The 18,304-nt window shown below is 44.2% G+C and overlaps 1 protein-coding gene across 1 annotated transcript in view; it reads right to left on the reverse strand.

Annotated features, from left to right (window-relative positions):
- EDC3 (enhancer of mRNA decapping 3) overlaps nucleotides 1-18,304 on the reverse strand; it is a 229,130-nt gene that overhangs the window by 19,899 nt on the left and 190,927 nt on the right. Inside the window, exons 5-6 of the mRNA XM_085643788.1 lie at nucleotides 2,613-2,766; nucleotides 1,797-2,014 (exon numbers count right to left, since the gene is read on the reverse strand). Of these exons, the coding sequence (XP_085499914.1) occupies nucleotides 1,797-2,014; nucleotides 2,613-2,766 (372 nt within the window). The remainder of the gene's footprint in view (nucleotides 1-1,796; nucleotides 2,015-2,612; nucleotides 2,767-18,304) is intronic.

Here is an 18,304-nt window from a genome sequence, read left to right on the forward strand (position 1 = left end):
TTGGGGAGAACAGTGGTCCCGAGGGCAATGCTCCTTGAGCAGTCGTGCTCTTTTCCTTCTTCCACCCGACCGGTGTATAGGTCCCGCGTTATCCGTCCTAAGCTGACAAAGCCGACGTCTTCCTCCTTCGGGTTCGCGTTCCTCGCTCTCCGTTCGTCCTCTCCTTCGGGTCGCTTGGCGTCCTCCTCGCCCGCAATCCACTCCGAAACACCTGACACCTCTTTCGGACGCCACCAATCTTTTGCAACGGCTACGTCCACCCGGCTTTCATCCACTAGTCCGCTAACCGCACTTCCGGGTTTCTCGGCGGCGGCAGCCATGATGTGTTGATCGGCGTCATCTGATGGTGGCAAACCATCACAGTGACAAATGCAAAAATAACAATTGATGGACATAATGCAGAACTATGTCATACATTCACCCCAGTACAGAGATCTGGGCCTAAATCCATCGTTTTTTTTGCTCACTATGCCATTACAGTTTGAACCCAGCCATATGCAAATCAGTCTTGACCCTGTGCCCCATGGGAACAGTCCGGTCCGAACTGCCAAGCCAGGTACTCCCTGGACTGGAATCATGCATCCTAGGACCGGTTTTGGGGTTTCACCCTTCTTCAGCCAGGATAGCTTGATTCCAGTGGCATGGAGAGCACGGGACCCACTGAAAACCACTGGGATGTTGTTGTAGATGTTCTAATATACCACCCCCTTTTTGCACTAAAGCCCACGTCAGATTTTCACACTTGCAAATCAGCTTAGCACTTAGCACACCGAGGTTTTAGTACAACCTGCCTCATTTATATCAAAACATTCCTGCGCTCCTCCCTCGTAGCGAGGGGGTTGTAGCCCACGTAGAGACTAGGTCTTTCACTCGAGGAGGCACCCCTATGATGAAGCATGACACCTTTGGTGTCTGAGGGGAACCGTCCTTAAAGGGATCCCCCCCAGCACATAGTTGAGTAGACCTTGTTGCATTCTCTACCGCTTTATTTCGGACCCATGGTCTTTTTCTATATTTTGTTATTACGAGTGGCGAGGAAGGAGAGACTACTAAGCCTATTGACCAATGAAGAATCACCATTTACAAAGGACAGGGGACAGGAACCAATTAAAAAGATGGGCGGAAAGTGGGCGGAGCTTCATACACATATCCTGAATACAGCATGTCTCGAAGAGACCGTGCAAGCGTTGCCTAGGCAAATCCTAAAAAGGGACAGCGCCTCAGAGAACATGAAATGCCATTAGACAAACCTGAGGTATCCCCTGGTGATCCTATGACCTACTTCAATGATGTAACTCCCTGAAAATGTTCCGTTTCTCCCAACCTTGTGTGACACATGCTAGTTATCTGGATATTGTTGAATAGGTTCAGCTCCTGCAGGTGCTAGGTTTCTGGTCCTACTGAAGAGGTTAATCGATCACAAGGTCACATATGCAGGCATGCTTTCTATACAAACATAGCTCCTTCTGGGTTATAACTTTTTTGGGATACTAGATCTTTAAATTAGTGATTTCTACATTTTCTGTTAAGATAATGCTAGTTGTATGTTAGAAAAATGCTATTCGTAGCCAAAGCCCAGGAAGTTTTTTTTTCTCCATTGTTTTATGTTAAAAATGCTGGGCTACTGGATACCTTCAATCACTTAAATTAATTTAGATAATGTCAACATGTATCTGAGAAACAAATTCAGCTTCCATACTTTCCATCCATACACCAATTGGCCTCAGCGTCTCATATCTTATCCTATGCATTTCATGTTGAATCATGTTCAGTTTAGTGGTTTCACAGCTACCCACCTTTAACGTTGCAGACATGTTGGGCCTGGGTCCTATTGAACAGGTTCAATTCATTGGTCACAGACTCCAGCATCTTGACAAAGTTAGGCAGGAACAAGATCACATGCACATCGTGGTTGGCCAGGTGCCTCCCACAACTGATGCCCTGTGCCCCCTTCACATGCGGACCACAGAGCAGCGCCACAGTGGGCCGCTGGTGAACATTTTTGGGGGTCAGCCTGCAAAACAAAAAAGGAGAAACATATCAAAATCTGCAACTGAAAAGTTGACTTATAACCTGTTAGCTCACCACAAGGCACAATCTTGTTACGCCTTCTTCTGCCCCTGCCCCACCCACATACATCTTCCAACAGAAGATACACGCATTCCCTTAACAGAAGGATATTCACTTCAGCAAAGAACACAGTAGCCGTGATCCCTGAGGTACAAGTTTGATCATACGAAACTCAGCAACAGAGCAGGGCACCTGTGAGAATCAAAGGCATTCTAGGAAAAAGGTGATCTGAAACGCAGGCCTAATGGTGGATGCAAAAGTGCCAAAGGTTGGTCTAAGTAGGTGTGTGTGTTTTTGCGAATGTGTGTTGGGTTTAATACATGTGATGTATGGCAAGATAAAACAAAGTTTATCTTTATAAAACAAAATACAAAACGTAAGTAAATATTCCTGGTAGTTGTGCTGCACCCATAGACTGAAGGAACAACCGATGAAAATCCCAAACCGCCAGTGATAAAGATTTGATTGAGAGTTTCAGCTACCTGCCTATCTGTCTCACTTGGGTACTGCATCAACGGTGCATGCAAGACAGGGACTTTTACCTGTTTGGTCCCCCAAGAAGAGTGAGTGCCATCTGACTGGCACAAACCCCAGACATCTCCAACCGGCGCTCCACAGAGAGCCCATGTCGCTCTGCCACAGCTAACAGCTTCTTGTGCAACTCGTAGGAAATACTGGGGACAATTAATCCAGCATCTACACAAGGAAAAGAAGAAAGGAAACCATTAATCAGCAGCGTCTACGACCATCATACTAACGATATTAGACGTAGAAATAATCCAGCAACATTCGACTGTAGCTTTTAAAAATGGTTAGCATCCAAAAAAAATAAAAAGAACTGTGCACATGAGAATGCAAATATTGCACAGGTGTAGGTCAACATATAAATAAGTATCTCTCCTCTTTGAATCCAGCAGCTCTGCAAATAACAGACTCATTGATGTGTTTCCCTTTTTTGCTAAAATAATACGAGTGTATATGGACTTTTACATGGTAAAGTCACTGCCAATCACACAATTAGGGCAGACACTAATTAAGCTACCAATTAAGCTAGTAGTTTTTAGAAGGCGCATAATATTTGTTCTGGAGTGCCTGGGACCTTCACAAGAACTGGAACAGTTAGAACCTTATATTTTAGAGCTGCCATTCTATTTGAATGAGCCATTATATGGATGAATACATGGATGCTTGCAGGGTATATAATTTTCGGACGCATAATAGTCTTCATTTTAAACAGAGTAAAGACTGTCAATTACTGCATTGATAAGGACATTGGCTTGATTGCCATAATTGTTTTAATTGCAGGTGGAGGTCTGCCTAGTGATTTATGTATGTTGAAACACGTCAACCCATAATGGAGGCAATTTCTTGACAAACAGTTAAAAATAATGAATGAACACAGCTTTAGGAAAGATTACAGTACTACATGAAAGACTTTTTTGAATCTTGGCTCAAAGCAATTAGCCTATGTCCCACTACAAAGGCTCAAGGACCTTTTAGCTTAATGATTTCCATTATAATATTTCTAGTGTGTAATTAAGTATTCAATAAAGAAACATGTAAAATGATAACCGATAGACATCATAATCGATGCATGCTTGTTTCCAGGAGCGTCCCAACAATATAGAATTGACTGAGGTAAAGGTATTCAGAACCTGGCACTCGTAAATAGTAAACAGGCAGCCATAAAGTCTGTGAAAATATTTCCCTGAAGAGAAATTACTTGTGTTCCAAAAAAAGAAACACATGGTCTACATCCTCCAGCTAATGCTAGGACCACTGCTCCTCACACCATTCCATAGCTCGTTCATCACAAATTTGTCACTAAAGAGATCCGGACTTTCACTACCCATGCACCTTTCGCTCATCTCTATCATAATTCCAGTGCAAGCACTGCTTCACGCGTCTGAATTCTCTTACATTGCTTCCCCTGAGAGTAAGAGTCTTCTCCAAACAGGATACATACCACTTACAATGACAGAATTTCAGCACTGGGGTAACAGCTTTCCAGTAGCTTCAATATTTGTGGATCGTTTTGTGAAGAATCACATAGCGCAAAAGTTATTTGTAAACCAAAAAAATCAATTACCTATTGTAACGAAGTCCTAACTAACTATACAGTGGAAACTGATCTGTCTGCATCATAATCACCCAGATGTCTTTGTGAAGACTTTTTGTAAATTTCTGTAAATATGAAAAATATTCTATAAATACCCTCTACACCGTAGTCAATGCTATTCAAATGGGCCCAGATTCACATAAGAACCAGGAAGGGCAAAAACAGTGTTCAGAGAAAGTGTGCTTATTTCGCCAGTCTCTCCTAAGGTCACATTCCATGGGCAAGTGCAACAACCCATTATTCCTTCGTTCTCTTGCAGGACGGACTGCCAATGTCGGTTTTGGATCGTCCCAACATTCACAGGCATCTATTTCTACTCAGCAAAGACACCACTACAATCGTTTTTGATCCTCCTGTTTCCACTCACAGGGGCCTCACTCACTACAGAGACAGACCCACTTAGGATACCAATTGCAGTTTAAACAAATGAGAAAGGACCTGCAAACTGCAATTGGTTTACAATGAAGAGTCTAATGGTGAATGGGAAATGTGGCAGTAACACAGCGATTATCTATTTGTTGCAGCAAATAGGAGGCGAGAACCCACAGACAGGAGAGGTACAGCCATGTCTCAATTCCTAATTCCATGAAATACCCCTGTACCTACTCAGCGCTGAAATCAAACTCATGCCCAGGACACTACTTCACACTTATGTGGCTGTCGCATGCAGAAAGGTGGAGGACTTTGCTATATGCCTCTAGCAATAGAAGGGAGTTCAAAAGCTCCTCTGACGCATCTGAGCTCATCTGACAAGCGACAAGAGCCAGCAGGTTTGGGCCTTGGCATGAGAAGGGTGTCTCCGCCTGGGCACGAGCCAAATCTCCAGCCCAAGGGAAAAAACGTAAAAGCTGCTGTAACTTACTTCCCCAAATTAACAATAAACAGAGATCAATATGGACTGCAGCTGCCGAAGAGTACAATGTATTGAAATCACAATTTGGAGAGGAGACAACGTAAAAACAACAACATTTACTGGAAAAGTACCCATCAATTTCAGAATCTGCAAACAGAACCACTTAACACAATGACAGCAGAAGCAACAAATAAAAATATTAACGTTTTAGTGGATGCTTCACACAGGCTCCACCAAGTGGATAACAAGGATGCTTCGCTTTTGATTGCTCTTCTGTGCCCTGTGGTGGGGAGGAGTCAGTTGGTGGGCACACATCAGTTCCCAATGAGCAAAGCATCACCAAAATCAAAATTACCAAGTCACATTTAGTACCTTTGTTAGGCCTCGTTTGACATGGTAAACACAAAATTTACACCTGGGGCTGACTCCCACCACAGGGGCAAATGATGTAATTATCTTTGCAAATTTACCCTCATCTTTGCCCTAGAAGTGATCCTAAAGTCAGAGGCTAATCGATGAATGTAGCCAGACTTCACCAAGCATTTTTCACAGAGAGGGGCCAAGAACTGAATAAATAGCTTGCAGAACGATCGGACTGAAAGAATAAACTCTGTCCCCTAAAGTGAGTTCATTGCTTGTGTTGATCTTACTCAATCTATCCGCTGCCATCACGTTTGATACCATCTCACATGCCATACTCATTCGGCAAATCAAGGATTATGGCCCAAAGCTCTGGCCTGGATTAAATCTTTTTTTAACCAGTCGCAGACAAGCAGTCATTTTTGGACCTTAAACTTCAACAGAAAAATTACTAACATTAGAAGTTCCTTGGGGACCATTTCTTAGCCCTGTACTTTTTATATTTATATGACCCCTCTAATTTCTTTGATAAACTCTTTTGGAACGACCACTTCATCGTATGTCCAGGACACACAGCTGATCATTTCGCTTGTGTGAGGTTCCTTAGGCTCAGAACTAAATTTCAAAAACTGTCTTAGCAAAATTATCTTGTGGATGCAAGCAACCCATCTAAAATGCAACACCGATAAAGACAGATTCTTTTATTCAGAAAGTCCAATCTTTTTTCATCAATCTAATTCTGTGCCTCATCCTCCTGCCACAGTAGAAGTTGCTCGAAACCTGGGAGTACAATTTGATACTGCTCGCTCGTTCCATCCACAAGTCATGGCAGTGGATGGCATGTGCGTCAACCTTATCAAGTCTCTTATAAAGTTTGTTGACTTTCTTCTTCTAGTGGCCAGGAAAATCGGTTGCATTTGCCAATAACTTCTCCTGGCCTGACTATTGTAATAGTCAATATGCGGCAGTCCCGAAATACATTTTGCATAAAACTTCAGATTGTGCACCACACAGTCGCTAGACTTGTGTTAAAATTCCTCAGACAGAGCTCTGCTCCACAACCTTGAACACGCTACACTGGCTACCAGTACATCAAAGGATCCTTTTAAAAAACCTCCAACTGGTGTTCATATCGTCCCAAACTACTGGGCCCAAATACCGTACCGCTACATTTGTGCACAATAACCACACAAGAACTCTCAATGTAATCTGTTCCTACAAGTTTTGGTTTAAAAACCCAACACTGTGTAAGCAACACACAAACTATGCAGAACATGAATCAGCCAACTGCTTATCAGAATTTTGAAAATATTTAAAAATAGGTTTGTGTTGGGTATTAAAAAAAATAAAATAAAAAAAAAAAAATCAGATTACAACTTTCTTCAAATTGCATAACGAAAACGTTCCTTATCTGTAACAATCTGTTCACAGCTTGTTTCTGTTGTAGATTTACAAGCTTTGCATGTTCCATAGTAGACACAGGATCTGGAAAATCGCGATTTGTTTACTTTTCAAAATCTTTGCTCTGCACCAGACGTGACCCTCACACTCAAAGTATGGAAACTTGAAATAAAACCGGCATTGTTGCAAAACAGGTTTTACTAAATTAAAACAAAATTTACCATAGCTTTAGGGGTGAACGTAACAATAAAAATCTAATATTACAATTCCTAACCAGACGTCCTAGGAAATCATGACAACAAAAAAACTCCATAAATCTCCTGGCTGCTCTATGGTCGCCAGTCAACAAACAAATTGCCATCATTCTATGGAAAGCAAACCTTACTCTGCCTTTCGATTACTCGGATATAGAGGCAAGTGAGAAGTCACGTCACCGTGCCCATTCAGTTTTGGCATCAAATAAGATAACTCGTGAAACTAGTATTTCGGACAATGAGCAGGGATCATAATTGGTCTCTAAAACAATAAACACGGGATGTGCAATGGGTACCTACAAAGGCAAAGTGCCGCATTCCGTATTCTTACTGCACCCTTTCCTCGTGTCAGGTCCGGGTGACAGCTGCGGGCAGCCAGGTTGTCAAATCAAGTGACGTAGCGGCCAATATTAACTTATGAAACGGATGCTCAGTGCGGGTGCGTGTCACCTGAAGGGTTAATGCTCCGAGGCGGGAAGAAGGCGATGACAGCAGCTCGCGCGCTTCCTGGCGTGTAAGCGAACAGGTCTGCACCGATGCTACACTTTGCTCTAATTGCTCCTTGACAGGAGCGTGCGAGCGCTGAGAGCACTTCCCGAGCTCCAACACGCAAGGCCCGACCGGTCGGACTGGCTCCTGCCAGGCCGGCCGGGTGCCTGGGCGGCACAGCGAGCTCCAGGCCGGCGCCGGCCAGCACACGGCCCGTCGTTTGTGCTGGCGCGGCTGGGCCTCTACTGCCCGGGCTCCGCAGAAATTAATTTAAATATTTTTACCTGTACGTCTACAATAAAACGAGGCTAGTGAGAGGTCGAAGTTGCATTACGCGCAGTGGACTCACCTTGGCGCATTGGTTGTCATCGAGAGCCGAGCGGCGGGCTGCAACTGTGTCCTTCGGTTTGTGCGCATTAAGAACTTGTTTTTGGGTCGAAGCCAGGCGCGCAACACCCATTGGACTCAAAGGGCTTCAGCCCCCCCCCCCCGTCGTGTGTGGCAGCCCGGGATGAGACACCTTCCCGGGCAAAAAAGCAGCCGCACCCGAGCACTTTGCATGTTAATGAGGCCTTGAGGTGTTTCACCCCTTCTAAGAGCCCCTGCAGCTCCACTCTGCCTATGGCTTAAAAGATTCAGCCCCCCCCCCGAAATTTTTCTTAGCCCCCCCCGAAATTTGGCTCTAGTTGCGCCTCCGAAGCCTACCAGACAGCGCAGCCATCTGATGGCAAAGGCCTACAGGAGACTGCATTCTAACCTAGGACTGATATCTGCCCATTGCTTACTGTTGGCTTTGTGTTATGTCACTCACAATCAATGCAGAAGTTGTATAAAACAGATGTGGCATCACTGGAAGTGATATCACAACCCATGACCTCACAGCAAGTGACATCACAAGCAGTGACATAAGATCTTAAGACATCACACATGTTTAGCAGGTCTATCATGAATATATCTGAGCGCATGACAAGATTTAACAAATTAGATTTTGCGTCAGGGTTTACGCTGAAAAAAGTGACGCAACCTGACAAAATTTGGGCCTCAACTTGTACATTTATTTTTGAAAAACTCTGCTCAAAAATTTTTACAACAAGGAGAAACTTGTCTGTAAATCTATTCTGCTTCATTTGTTCCAATGTCTGCGTTTTATAACATGTTTGGGGTTTAGGCACCTCCTGTAAAGATCTGTGTGTCTAGGAAATCTGAGAATAACAATAATGGTAAAACAACTCTGGAGGTTAACACATTAGCTGGAGAGATTTTTCGACTAGTCCCTGTTCTAAATCAAAGTAGCATAGCGCAGTGGTTGTGGTCTGGATACACCCGAGTGCCCGCAAAGCAAACTTAGGAGGTCTGCAACTGCCTAGAAAATAAATATTAACAGATTAATAAAGGGTCTATAAATAAAGAAGCAAAAAGTAAGCTTGAACATTTTAAAACATTCTGTAAATGTGTAGGAATTGTACATTGGAGCCTAAGAATTGAGTTAGCATCCCCAGACTGATTCGTGGAAGCAGTGCAAGTACAAACATGGCCTCTATTGAATTTAGAAAAGCTTCAACCTTCCCATCAAAAAGATACATTAAAAAAAATATTTGTTTGTGAATTAAATAAAATGTTACATTGTTCATGTATTGAATGCTTGTTACTGTATTTTTTTGTATATCATTTTGCAGTTCAAATCATGCTTAGGCTGGGGTGCCAGGGTTCAACTAATGTCTCAGGGGAGGTCCCCGGATTTCAGTAATGATTAAGTGGGGGTCCACAAAAGTAAAAAAAAAAAGGTTAAGAATCACTGGCTTAAAGAGTCAACATGTCTCCTGCAAAGCACATCATGTAACTTGCAAATGATAGATTCTTATTTTATGCTGCTAGGTGAGTGGATTAATGCTTGTAACAGAGATCCTTTTTTTATTTGCAGTTCATACATTGTAATTCCCCTAATACAGCACAGTGAGCTATGAAGGATATGTGACTACTACACCTTGTAACATCCTGTACATTGATTTACACACATATGATTATTCTCAATGTATAATTTGTGAGTGTTATCTATCTGGATATTCCAGTAGATAGCACTCTTACTGAGCTCCTGTCGTATTTTAATCTATCTTTACTGTTACATTTACACCCACAAGGTGTGAGAAAAAAACAAAAAGAAGGAAATAGAAAAAGCCATTGAATTATAGATCAGTGCCCACAAAAGCCCCCTTTTTTTTTCTTCCTTTTTTCCCCCTCTTCTATTTAGCTTTCCCCATACCAAAATGGACCCTCTTATATATATATTTTTCAAAAGCAATACTCTGCACTACTCTTAACTTGAACCCCCCCCTATGTTTATTCTTCTCTCTACTCCTCCCCAGAGAAGTTAGGAGCTCATCAGCCACCTGTACTGATCGAATGTTGTGCATAGTATTATTATGCATAACCTTCAGGGTGGCTGGAAATACTAGCTGAGCCACCGCACCAAGACTCCTAAATGCCTCCAACCTCCTCCCAAACTCCCACTGCTTATCCAACGTGGCCCTTGAGAGGTCTGATCTAACCTGGAAGTTAAACCCCTTCCCACTCAACGACTTCTGCTTTAGGGCCAAACCCAGGATAGATTCCTTCAGAGTATAAGTGCGGAAGTTCACTAATATTTTTCTTGGTTTTTCCCTTTGAGGGTTCCTCCTGAAGGGGTCTCTGTGGATACGCTGAATGTCAAGAGATAGATCCTCAACCGACTGATCCAATCTCAGGGATTCTTTTAGCAATTGGGTGATATATTGCTTAATATCTGACCCCTCACTACCTTCCGGAATATTAAGAATACGAAGGTTATTGCGTCGTGCATTATTCTCCAAAGACTCCATCCTCTCAGCCAACATCAGATCCTCCTTTTTGAGCTTATCGATATCTAGTTTGGCATCATCCAAATGCAAAGACATGATAGTCATACAATCCTCCAATCTTTCCGTTCTTGTAGCGAGGCTAACTAGTTTGCTATCTAAGGACTCGCAGTAATTCCGGATTTCAGATTGGATAGTCGACGAGGCCTCAAAGCCTTTTTTAATGTCTGCTGATAAAGATGAAAACATCGACTGGAGATATGAGGCTAAAGATGGATCGACCCCACCAGCAGAGTATGTATCTGGGGCAGAGGCTATCCTCCCTTGACCATCCTCCTGTGGTAAATCGATGCTATGTGATGACCCTGAAAACGAAGACCCAGGATTAGAAACCGTTGATAAAGGCTTCATAGCCAACTGCTTTGGGGGCGACAAGAGGGTCAGAGACCCTATGGAGCATGGGGGGTCCATTTGGTTTTGTAATAAGGTAGCCGGCGGCCTGACACTCTGTGATTCCATCAAATTTAGCCCATCATTTGCATTTTGGGGCAAAATACCGGACAAAATATTGGACGAGAGAGCAGACAGTTGACCCGAAGGACTGAGACTCATTGCAGGGGGAGTGGGACCTTGGGTGGGAACGACTAGAGGGCTACCGATATTATCCACAACATCAGCATCTTCCTCTATATTTGTATCAGTCTTTTCAACCTGGAACAGAGGCGCGTTTGTTTTAGCCGGAACAGGCCCGAAGAAATAACCGGGTCAGTACCTGTAGCTAATACAGGAGACTCAAGATAACTCTGTGACGCCATCGTGAAAGAAGTACTTTCAAATAGTTGCTGATCGGGAAGGCACAAGACTTGCGGAATAACCTTAAAATAAGACCGCAAGGACGGCGTTTTCCTAGACTCTATACTCTTAGCTGTAATCTTAACTGCCTTGATATTTTTGGCAGTCTTAGGATTTTTTTACTACTTTATTGGTAAAAGCACGTTTTGCCTTAACCTCACCCGAAAGATATGAGGAGATTTTTGTCTTTAAGAGGGACACTTGAGCGGCCTGAGCGGTCTGATTTAGTTTCGATGAGCTTTCTGGACTCAGTTGTATCTGACCTCCCTCAGTTGATTCAGCAGTCGTTCCAACAGTTTTAGTCTTTCTATTTGAAGTCCCTTTCTTCCCCCCCTGACCCCACGCTTCAAATTTTCAGGGGAGATATTAGTTTTAACGATGTCTTGCGGGGGGGGGGGGGCGGCCCAGAAACAGGGCTAATGTCAGAGACATCCAAACAAACAGGCACAGATCCCACTGTTTCCTCTGGCTGCGTCGACCTGCCAAAACACCCTTGTAATGACTCTGCTGCCTCAGAAATCTCCCCCCGAGTCTTCACACACCTCCGTAAATCTTTTGTGGGTTTAGCCCTCTCTTCCTCCCTCTCCACACTCCCCCTACCCCTCCTACCAAACTCAGATGCGATGTCTGCGTAGAATTCCTCCCTGCGAGGCCCCTGGAGAAGGCTACGAGCCTTCCTTCCAAGACGGAGCTCCAGCGCAGCCAGACTCCACAGTTGCAAGCCGAAAACGGCCTGCTTCGGGACTCGACAATCAAACGAGAGCTCTGGCCTCTCCCCCGCCGTAGCCGAGCCAAGCCTGGAGGGAGGAGCAAACGCAGCAAACACAACGGCAGCAGCTCCGCGGGAATCAGCCCGCGGATTGACAGCTCCAACAACGGTAATGGCGATGACTCGGCACCCCCCGTCACCACACATCGGACTTGAAGGTATTATTCGAAAGTAGCGTCATCTACAGGCCCACAATACAAAAGTCGTGACCTCGCATTAGACTTGCTGCCAGCGCACGAACAGGGAACTCAGACTAGAGTGCTGCGACAGCTACCTAGCTGCCGCCATGTTTAGATAAAGCAAGGGTTTCCCATGGGGAGGTCTGGGTGGGCACGAGGGGGTGGTGCAAGTAAAAATTCCTAAAAAGTCCTTTTTTTTGCCCATTGTTACCTTTTTTGGGTATGGAGAATCATGGTTTTGCAGGAGAAAGTTAGTACTGTTAGTATTGTCAGTATAGGTTTTTCTTTTTGTGGCTATGGGGCGAATACTTGGTTGGGGAGTGGAATTTGCCTGTATGGATAAGCTTAGAGTCCTTTCATGGAACATTAACGGCCTGCGCTCTAGTCCAAGAAAATGGAAGATTATGCAGTATCTCCGAGATTTTGATGCTCAAGTATTTATATATTACAAGAAACACATCTTACAGAAAAAGAGATGCTTTCTTTAGTTTAAAAAAATAGATGGGTCGATTTCTGCGTATCTACTACACAAAATTCTAATACCAGAGGGGTCGTGATTATTTTTAAAAAATCATTAAAAGCAAGGTTAGTTGATAAACCTGCTGATCCAAGTGATAGATTCTTATTTTATGCTGCTAGGTGAGTGGATTAATGCTTGTAACAGAGATCCTTTTGTTACTTGTAGTTCATACATTGTAATTCCCCTAATACAGCACAGTGAGCTATGAAGGATATGTGACTACTACACCTTGTAACATCCTGTACATTGATTTACACACATATGATTATTCTCAATGTATAATTTGTAAGTGTTATGTAAATCGCGTACGTGCTATGTAAAGTGCTCTGGCACTCTGCATTGGGATGAGTAGCACTATAAAAGAACAAAAGAAAATAGTGGTATTTAAGTTATTTGTGTAAATACTGAGACAAGCCAACACGTCTGAAATTCGTACGATGCATGCATCTCTCATATAAAGGAACTGAAGAGTCAAAACCATGCCTCTCTAAATACTTGTGAAGTGATAACATGCTGTGTGCCTTTGCTTGCCCTCCACTGCATTTGCATCAAAGTGTGGGGCTCCAGATAGCTCCCAGCCAGGATACTAAAACAAAAGGAGGCCTGATGACCAGCCAGAAATTCAAATAAAGCCACCTCGCCACCTACAAGTTGCTGCTCGGAATAAAAGCAGACAATGTACAGGCGCTGCTGAATGTGTTCCGGTGTCGGAAAATTACACCGGGACGAATTCAGCATATTTGAGTGGTGCCCAACTTCGTAGCAGGGTGGACACAGTCTACAAGCGTGTACCCTCGACTTGTCCTGCTCACAATTACACGCTATTTGCTGGCGTTATTTGTTTTAGTCCCTCAAGCAGTGGCAGCTCCTCCACTAAGGCGGAGGAGCATCACCTCACTGCTTTTCAGCAGTGTACGGAAAAATAAAATGATAACTCAATGTCATTATCATTTTATTTTTCCCTGTTGCGGGCACAGCAGCTTGGCGGGGCTGCTCTGCTGACAGAGCTGGGGAGGGAAGGAGTGTTTTTCACTCCCTAAGTGCGCATGGATGTTTGGCCGGACATCTTGAGCCGGCCAAACTTTCATGCGCACTTAGCATGTTCTCCACCCAGGCTGCATTACAGCATGGGTGAAAAACATGCCCAGGCTCCTAGTACCATCTGAGCGCCAAATCACGGCACTCAGACCAATCACAACGCTGCATTGCGGCGCTGCGATTGGCTCATGGGTGCCTGGGTGCTTCCTGTTCTGTGTTTAAGGCCGAGGAGGGACGCAACGAGGAGGACACAGCGAGGAGGCAAGTTTAATTACATTTTTTATTTACCCTGCGTCTACCTGTCACAATCCATCCCGGCCAGCACTGCCTTCAAGCATGTCTATGTCCCTCCCATGGAGCATAGTCTTTCAATCACCTGGCTGATTGGCTCCTTCTATTCTTCCAACAGTGCCCGCTTTTGAGGCACTCTTTTTCGCTCTTGTGAAGCACTCAATGAGAGCGCATATGTTGTATGTTTCTCGGCCCCATGTTTTTTATCACTCTAAAGTACTGTGTGCTTCTCTGCACCTCCTTAGGGTTGCCACTTTTCCAAGTGAAAAATACTGGACATTTGTTGTTGTTTTAGGAGTCTGCAAAAGCCTAGACATGATACTAAATAGGACTTTAACCAAAATTGAATATATTCATTTCTAACATGACTTTTCTGTGTTTGTTTACTATAATTATTAGTCGGGGATCGTTAACTCAAATACTAATTTAAAAAAATGCTTTTTAATTATATTTGCTGTTTGATTTAAGTAAAAAGAAGAGCTAAAAAATACCAGCTTGAAGTGTTTTCACTTATTTTTTCCTCCCTCACATTTTCTTCCATTGCAAGATTGCAGGCTTTTTGGGGGGGTGGGGGGAGTTGATGGTGGGGTATGAGGGGACAAGGGAGGGGAACGGAGGAGGGGGGAGAGCACTTGTCAAGAAACTCACCAGCGTGGGCTGAAGGGTAAGAAAATAAAGCCTATCAAATGGTTGGCTACATTCCAAATGGCTAAAGCTGACGCAAGTCTAGGTCAAGAGGCACCGAGACAGACATCCACAGGAGAAAGGCTGTTGGTATTGCAGAGCAGTGCAACGGACCACCAGGAAGATTACCAACAGAGAAGTATGAGGAATAAGCAAAGGAATGGCTAGCGTGAACAACCCCCAGAGCAGCGATTGAGCAGCACATACACATACACTCACAAAGGAGCTGCGATTGATCAGAGCAGGCGCTCGACACATACAGAAGGCATCGTACCTGGAAGAGCAGCTTGAAGGTGCAGTAGAATACCACTGCATCTAGAGGACACACCATTTACCAGAAAACATCCTCTGCCACAGCTAGCACCGAAGTCTCCACTGCACATCTCGGTCTTGGGAAGTGGAGCCCTCCCTGCTACACACAGCATGATATCGGAAATGTAAGGGCGGACAATGCAGGATTAAACACGCAGAGATCGTAAAACCCGCCTTCCACGGCCAACGAGCAATGCACCAAGGCCTTGCAAAGAACTGCAGAAGAGGAGGCTTTGGGAGCAGGGCCCACTGAGCCTCTCGCTCTGCATTGAAGCAGAGCCAAGGACCAAGGAAGAGAGGCCAACTCCCAGTGGGAGCTGTCATGGAGGATGTACTGCAAGTTATAGAGCTGGTCACAACAACAGAAGGTATTCACAGCCACAACTCCTTCATAAAGCAAGTGCTGGGGGATGACACCCTGTGGATTCAGGGCAGGAACAAACCACAACATTCTATGGAGAGTCAAAAACAGGGTATTGGCGGCACATAAAGATAATCAGAAGAAGAGAGAGTGCACCCATTACAGCAAAGACAAGAACGGAAGGCCCTCAGCTTAAGAAAGAGAGCATGCGCCCAGCGTCCTAAGACAGCATGGCAGTACCACAAGCTGTTGTCAGTGAACGGTGAGCAAGCAAAGAGGTATTGTGTGTTGGGGGTGGTGTGGAATGGAAGGTCTTAAGAGGGGGAAGGTTGCTACAACAGTCGGTCTTGGGATGCTTAACAAGAACACAAGGGAGTGACAAAGGAGACTGGGGTAGCCACATTGTGGCTGGGCTGCACATGCTAGGTCCACCAAGGCCATAAGAGGGCGGTCAAATGGTAGCAGGAAAGCCTAGAATCTGCAACGCTAAACCCCTAGACAGTAGCTCACTCAATGTGAGCCTGAAATGACTGCCAGTTTCTGCTGGCTGTGAACGAGGATATTGACCTATGGGCCCTGATGTCAATGATTGCAATAAACTGTGGCCTGTTAATTCCAAGCATGCTCCCAATCAAGCCTCTTTCATTCCTCCCCAAGAAAAAGCAATTAATAACACAGGCAGGTGTGCAGTAACCACATGCCTAATACTCACGACTGAGACACAGAGAAAGCCACAGACGCGAACATGAAGTTGATAAGTCTCAGGAACTGGCACTGCACAGGGTCTGAAGCTACATCTGCAGCAGGAACCAAGACCGTTTTTCTAGAGTTGAATTCATCACTCAAGAGGGTGGAAAGAAATCCATTTTCATGAGCCATCAGGTACGGTTATCAGATGACTGTCACCCAGATCACTATTTTGCACCCCGTGGCTTACTCTTAATCATATGCTGCATTCTATGAGTTGTAGTCTTGCCTCGTTTAAACGGAACAAAGTGAACTGAAATGACTTTATAACATCTGTAAAAGGAAAGCTCAGAACAAAGTGTCTTTGATGACATTCAAATGTGAAAAAAGTTGTGATCTCTCCAAACATTAAGAATTAGGTTTAGGAAAATGACTGAAACGAAAATTTAACTGGTGAAGTATTAAAGGCGTTCAGGTCTTCTTCTGTAGGTTAATATGTAAATGTGCACCATGAACTACGCAATGTGAACCTGGCATATGATTTTTAAAAAATAATTTATGCATTAGAAAGGTGTAACACATATTCTGTGTTTAATACATATTTTGGGGCATATCTAGATGAGCCTTTAGTGACCACAGCCTATTGCAGTTGCAGGCGGTAAAGGAACGCACACCAGCAGGTTGTGGTCATGGACCTACCATCTCAATGCTCTGAGTGGAGCAGGACTGATTTGGACTGACCAGCTATAGGCTACATCGATTTCAAGCACAACATTGAACAGGAACAAACAATACATGCAGCGTACCTAAAGTTTCAGAAGTAGTTAGCTATGAACCATTCTATGGCCGCTCTGTTGAAAAAAACTTTCCGGAGGGAGAGCCAGTCCAATGTCCAACAGCCCAAATCCAGAATGGCTTTAATTAATTGCACCCTCCAGGATGAAGTGAGAGGATTCCCTGGCACTTTACATTTCGTTGGGCTACAAGAAGCTAGGGCGTCTGGCCAGTAAGGGTGACCACCATATAAGAAAGTCAGGGCTTTAGGGTGCAGCTGCTCATAACCATAATAGGTGCTCAATAAGGATCAAGAAACAGTACGAAACCCTGAGGTCTAATAATACAAAAAACTATTCAAAAAGAACGGTGAAGTGTAGACACAGACTAAGCCCGAAGGATACTTCCTGGGGCAATCCCTTTTTAGGACTTAATCCCTCACTCACCAGAAGGTGACATGCTCCATCATTTGGGATTCTCCTCCCAGAGGAAAAACCTAGTTCCTCTGGGGGCTACAACCCCCTCTCTGAGAGGGAGGAGCTCAGGAATGTTTTGAAGGAGGATAGACTAAATCCACAAATGATGAGCTAATAGTGTGAGTGAGGAGTGCAGTGCTGATCAGAAAACATTTAAGTGAAAAGGGTGTAATAAAACGAGTTCAAGGACGGCAAATACAGAAACAAGGTAGTCATTAACAGCCGTACATGACCAGGATTAAAATAGTGTATGCCACTAGTCCAAAGGTCATAGACTGTGGTGAATTACTAACAAATATTGGTCGACATGTTTCAGCCACAACGCCTACCAGGAGGCTAGGCTTTCTTCAGGACCATTCAAGCTACTGCCGAAACAATCGTGTGGAAACCACACACAAAGGATACAGAAGACACATGAAATCACATGGCATGTGTCCGTCACTGGTGTGTTACACCTTCACCCGTCAAGACTGGGTGAGTCACCAACCTCCGCCTGGCAACCGCTCAGGAAAGCTTTGAACCTTTTTTGTGATTGCTCAATAAGAATCACCTGTACTTCTCTCAGAACTCTCCCTACTGAAAATAAAGCCCAACCGAGAGCCTGCTTTCACTACCATACCATACGGAGATGAGCTGTTTCTCTGAGATTGAAATCTTTCGTCACCCTCTAACTGTAACTCAGAGCCTGACATAGCTTTGCATGTGGTTTCTTTCAAAGAGACTTTGGTGAACAAGCCAAAAATACGAAGTAGTGCATTTAGAACTGTGGAACAGCCAACTTCTATAATAGATCTTATGTATTTTCGAACATGGGGGGGGTCTAAACATAGTACAGCATGGCCTTCCTTGTGATGACGAATAGCCTAGTAGATAACTAATACGACAGCAAGAACAAGACGAGCTCTCATCTATACCTAATATGACTGGCAGATATACGGATGCAATGACAGCTGTCCCAGTAGATTGTGGATTATGTGTTACATT

This window comes from Triturus cristatus, chromosome 3_1 (assembly GCF_964204655.1).
Source record: "Triturus cristatus chromosome 3_1, aTriCri1.1, whole genome shotgun sequence".
NCBI lineage: Eukaryota > Metazoa > Chordata > Amphibia > Caudata > Salamandridae > Triturus > Triturus cristatus.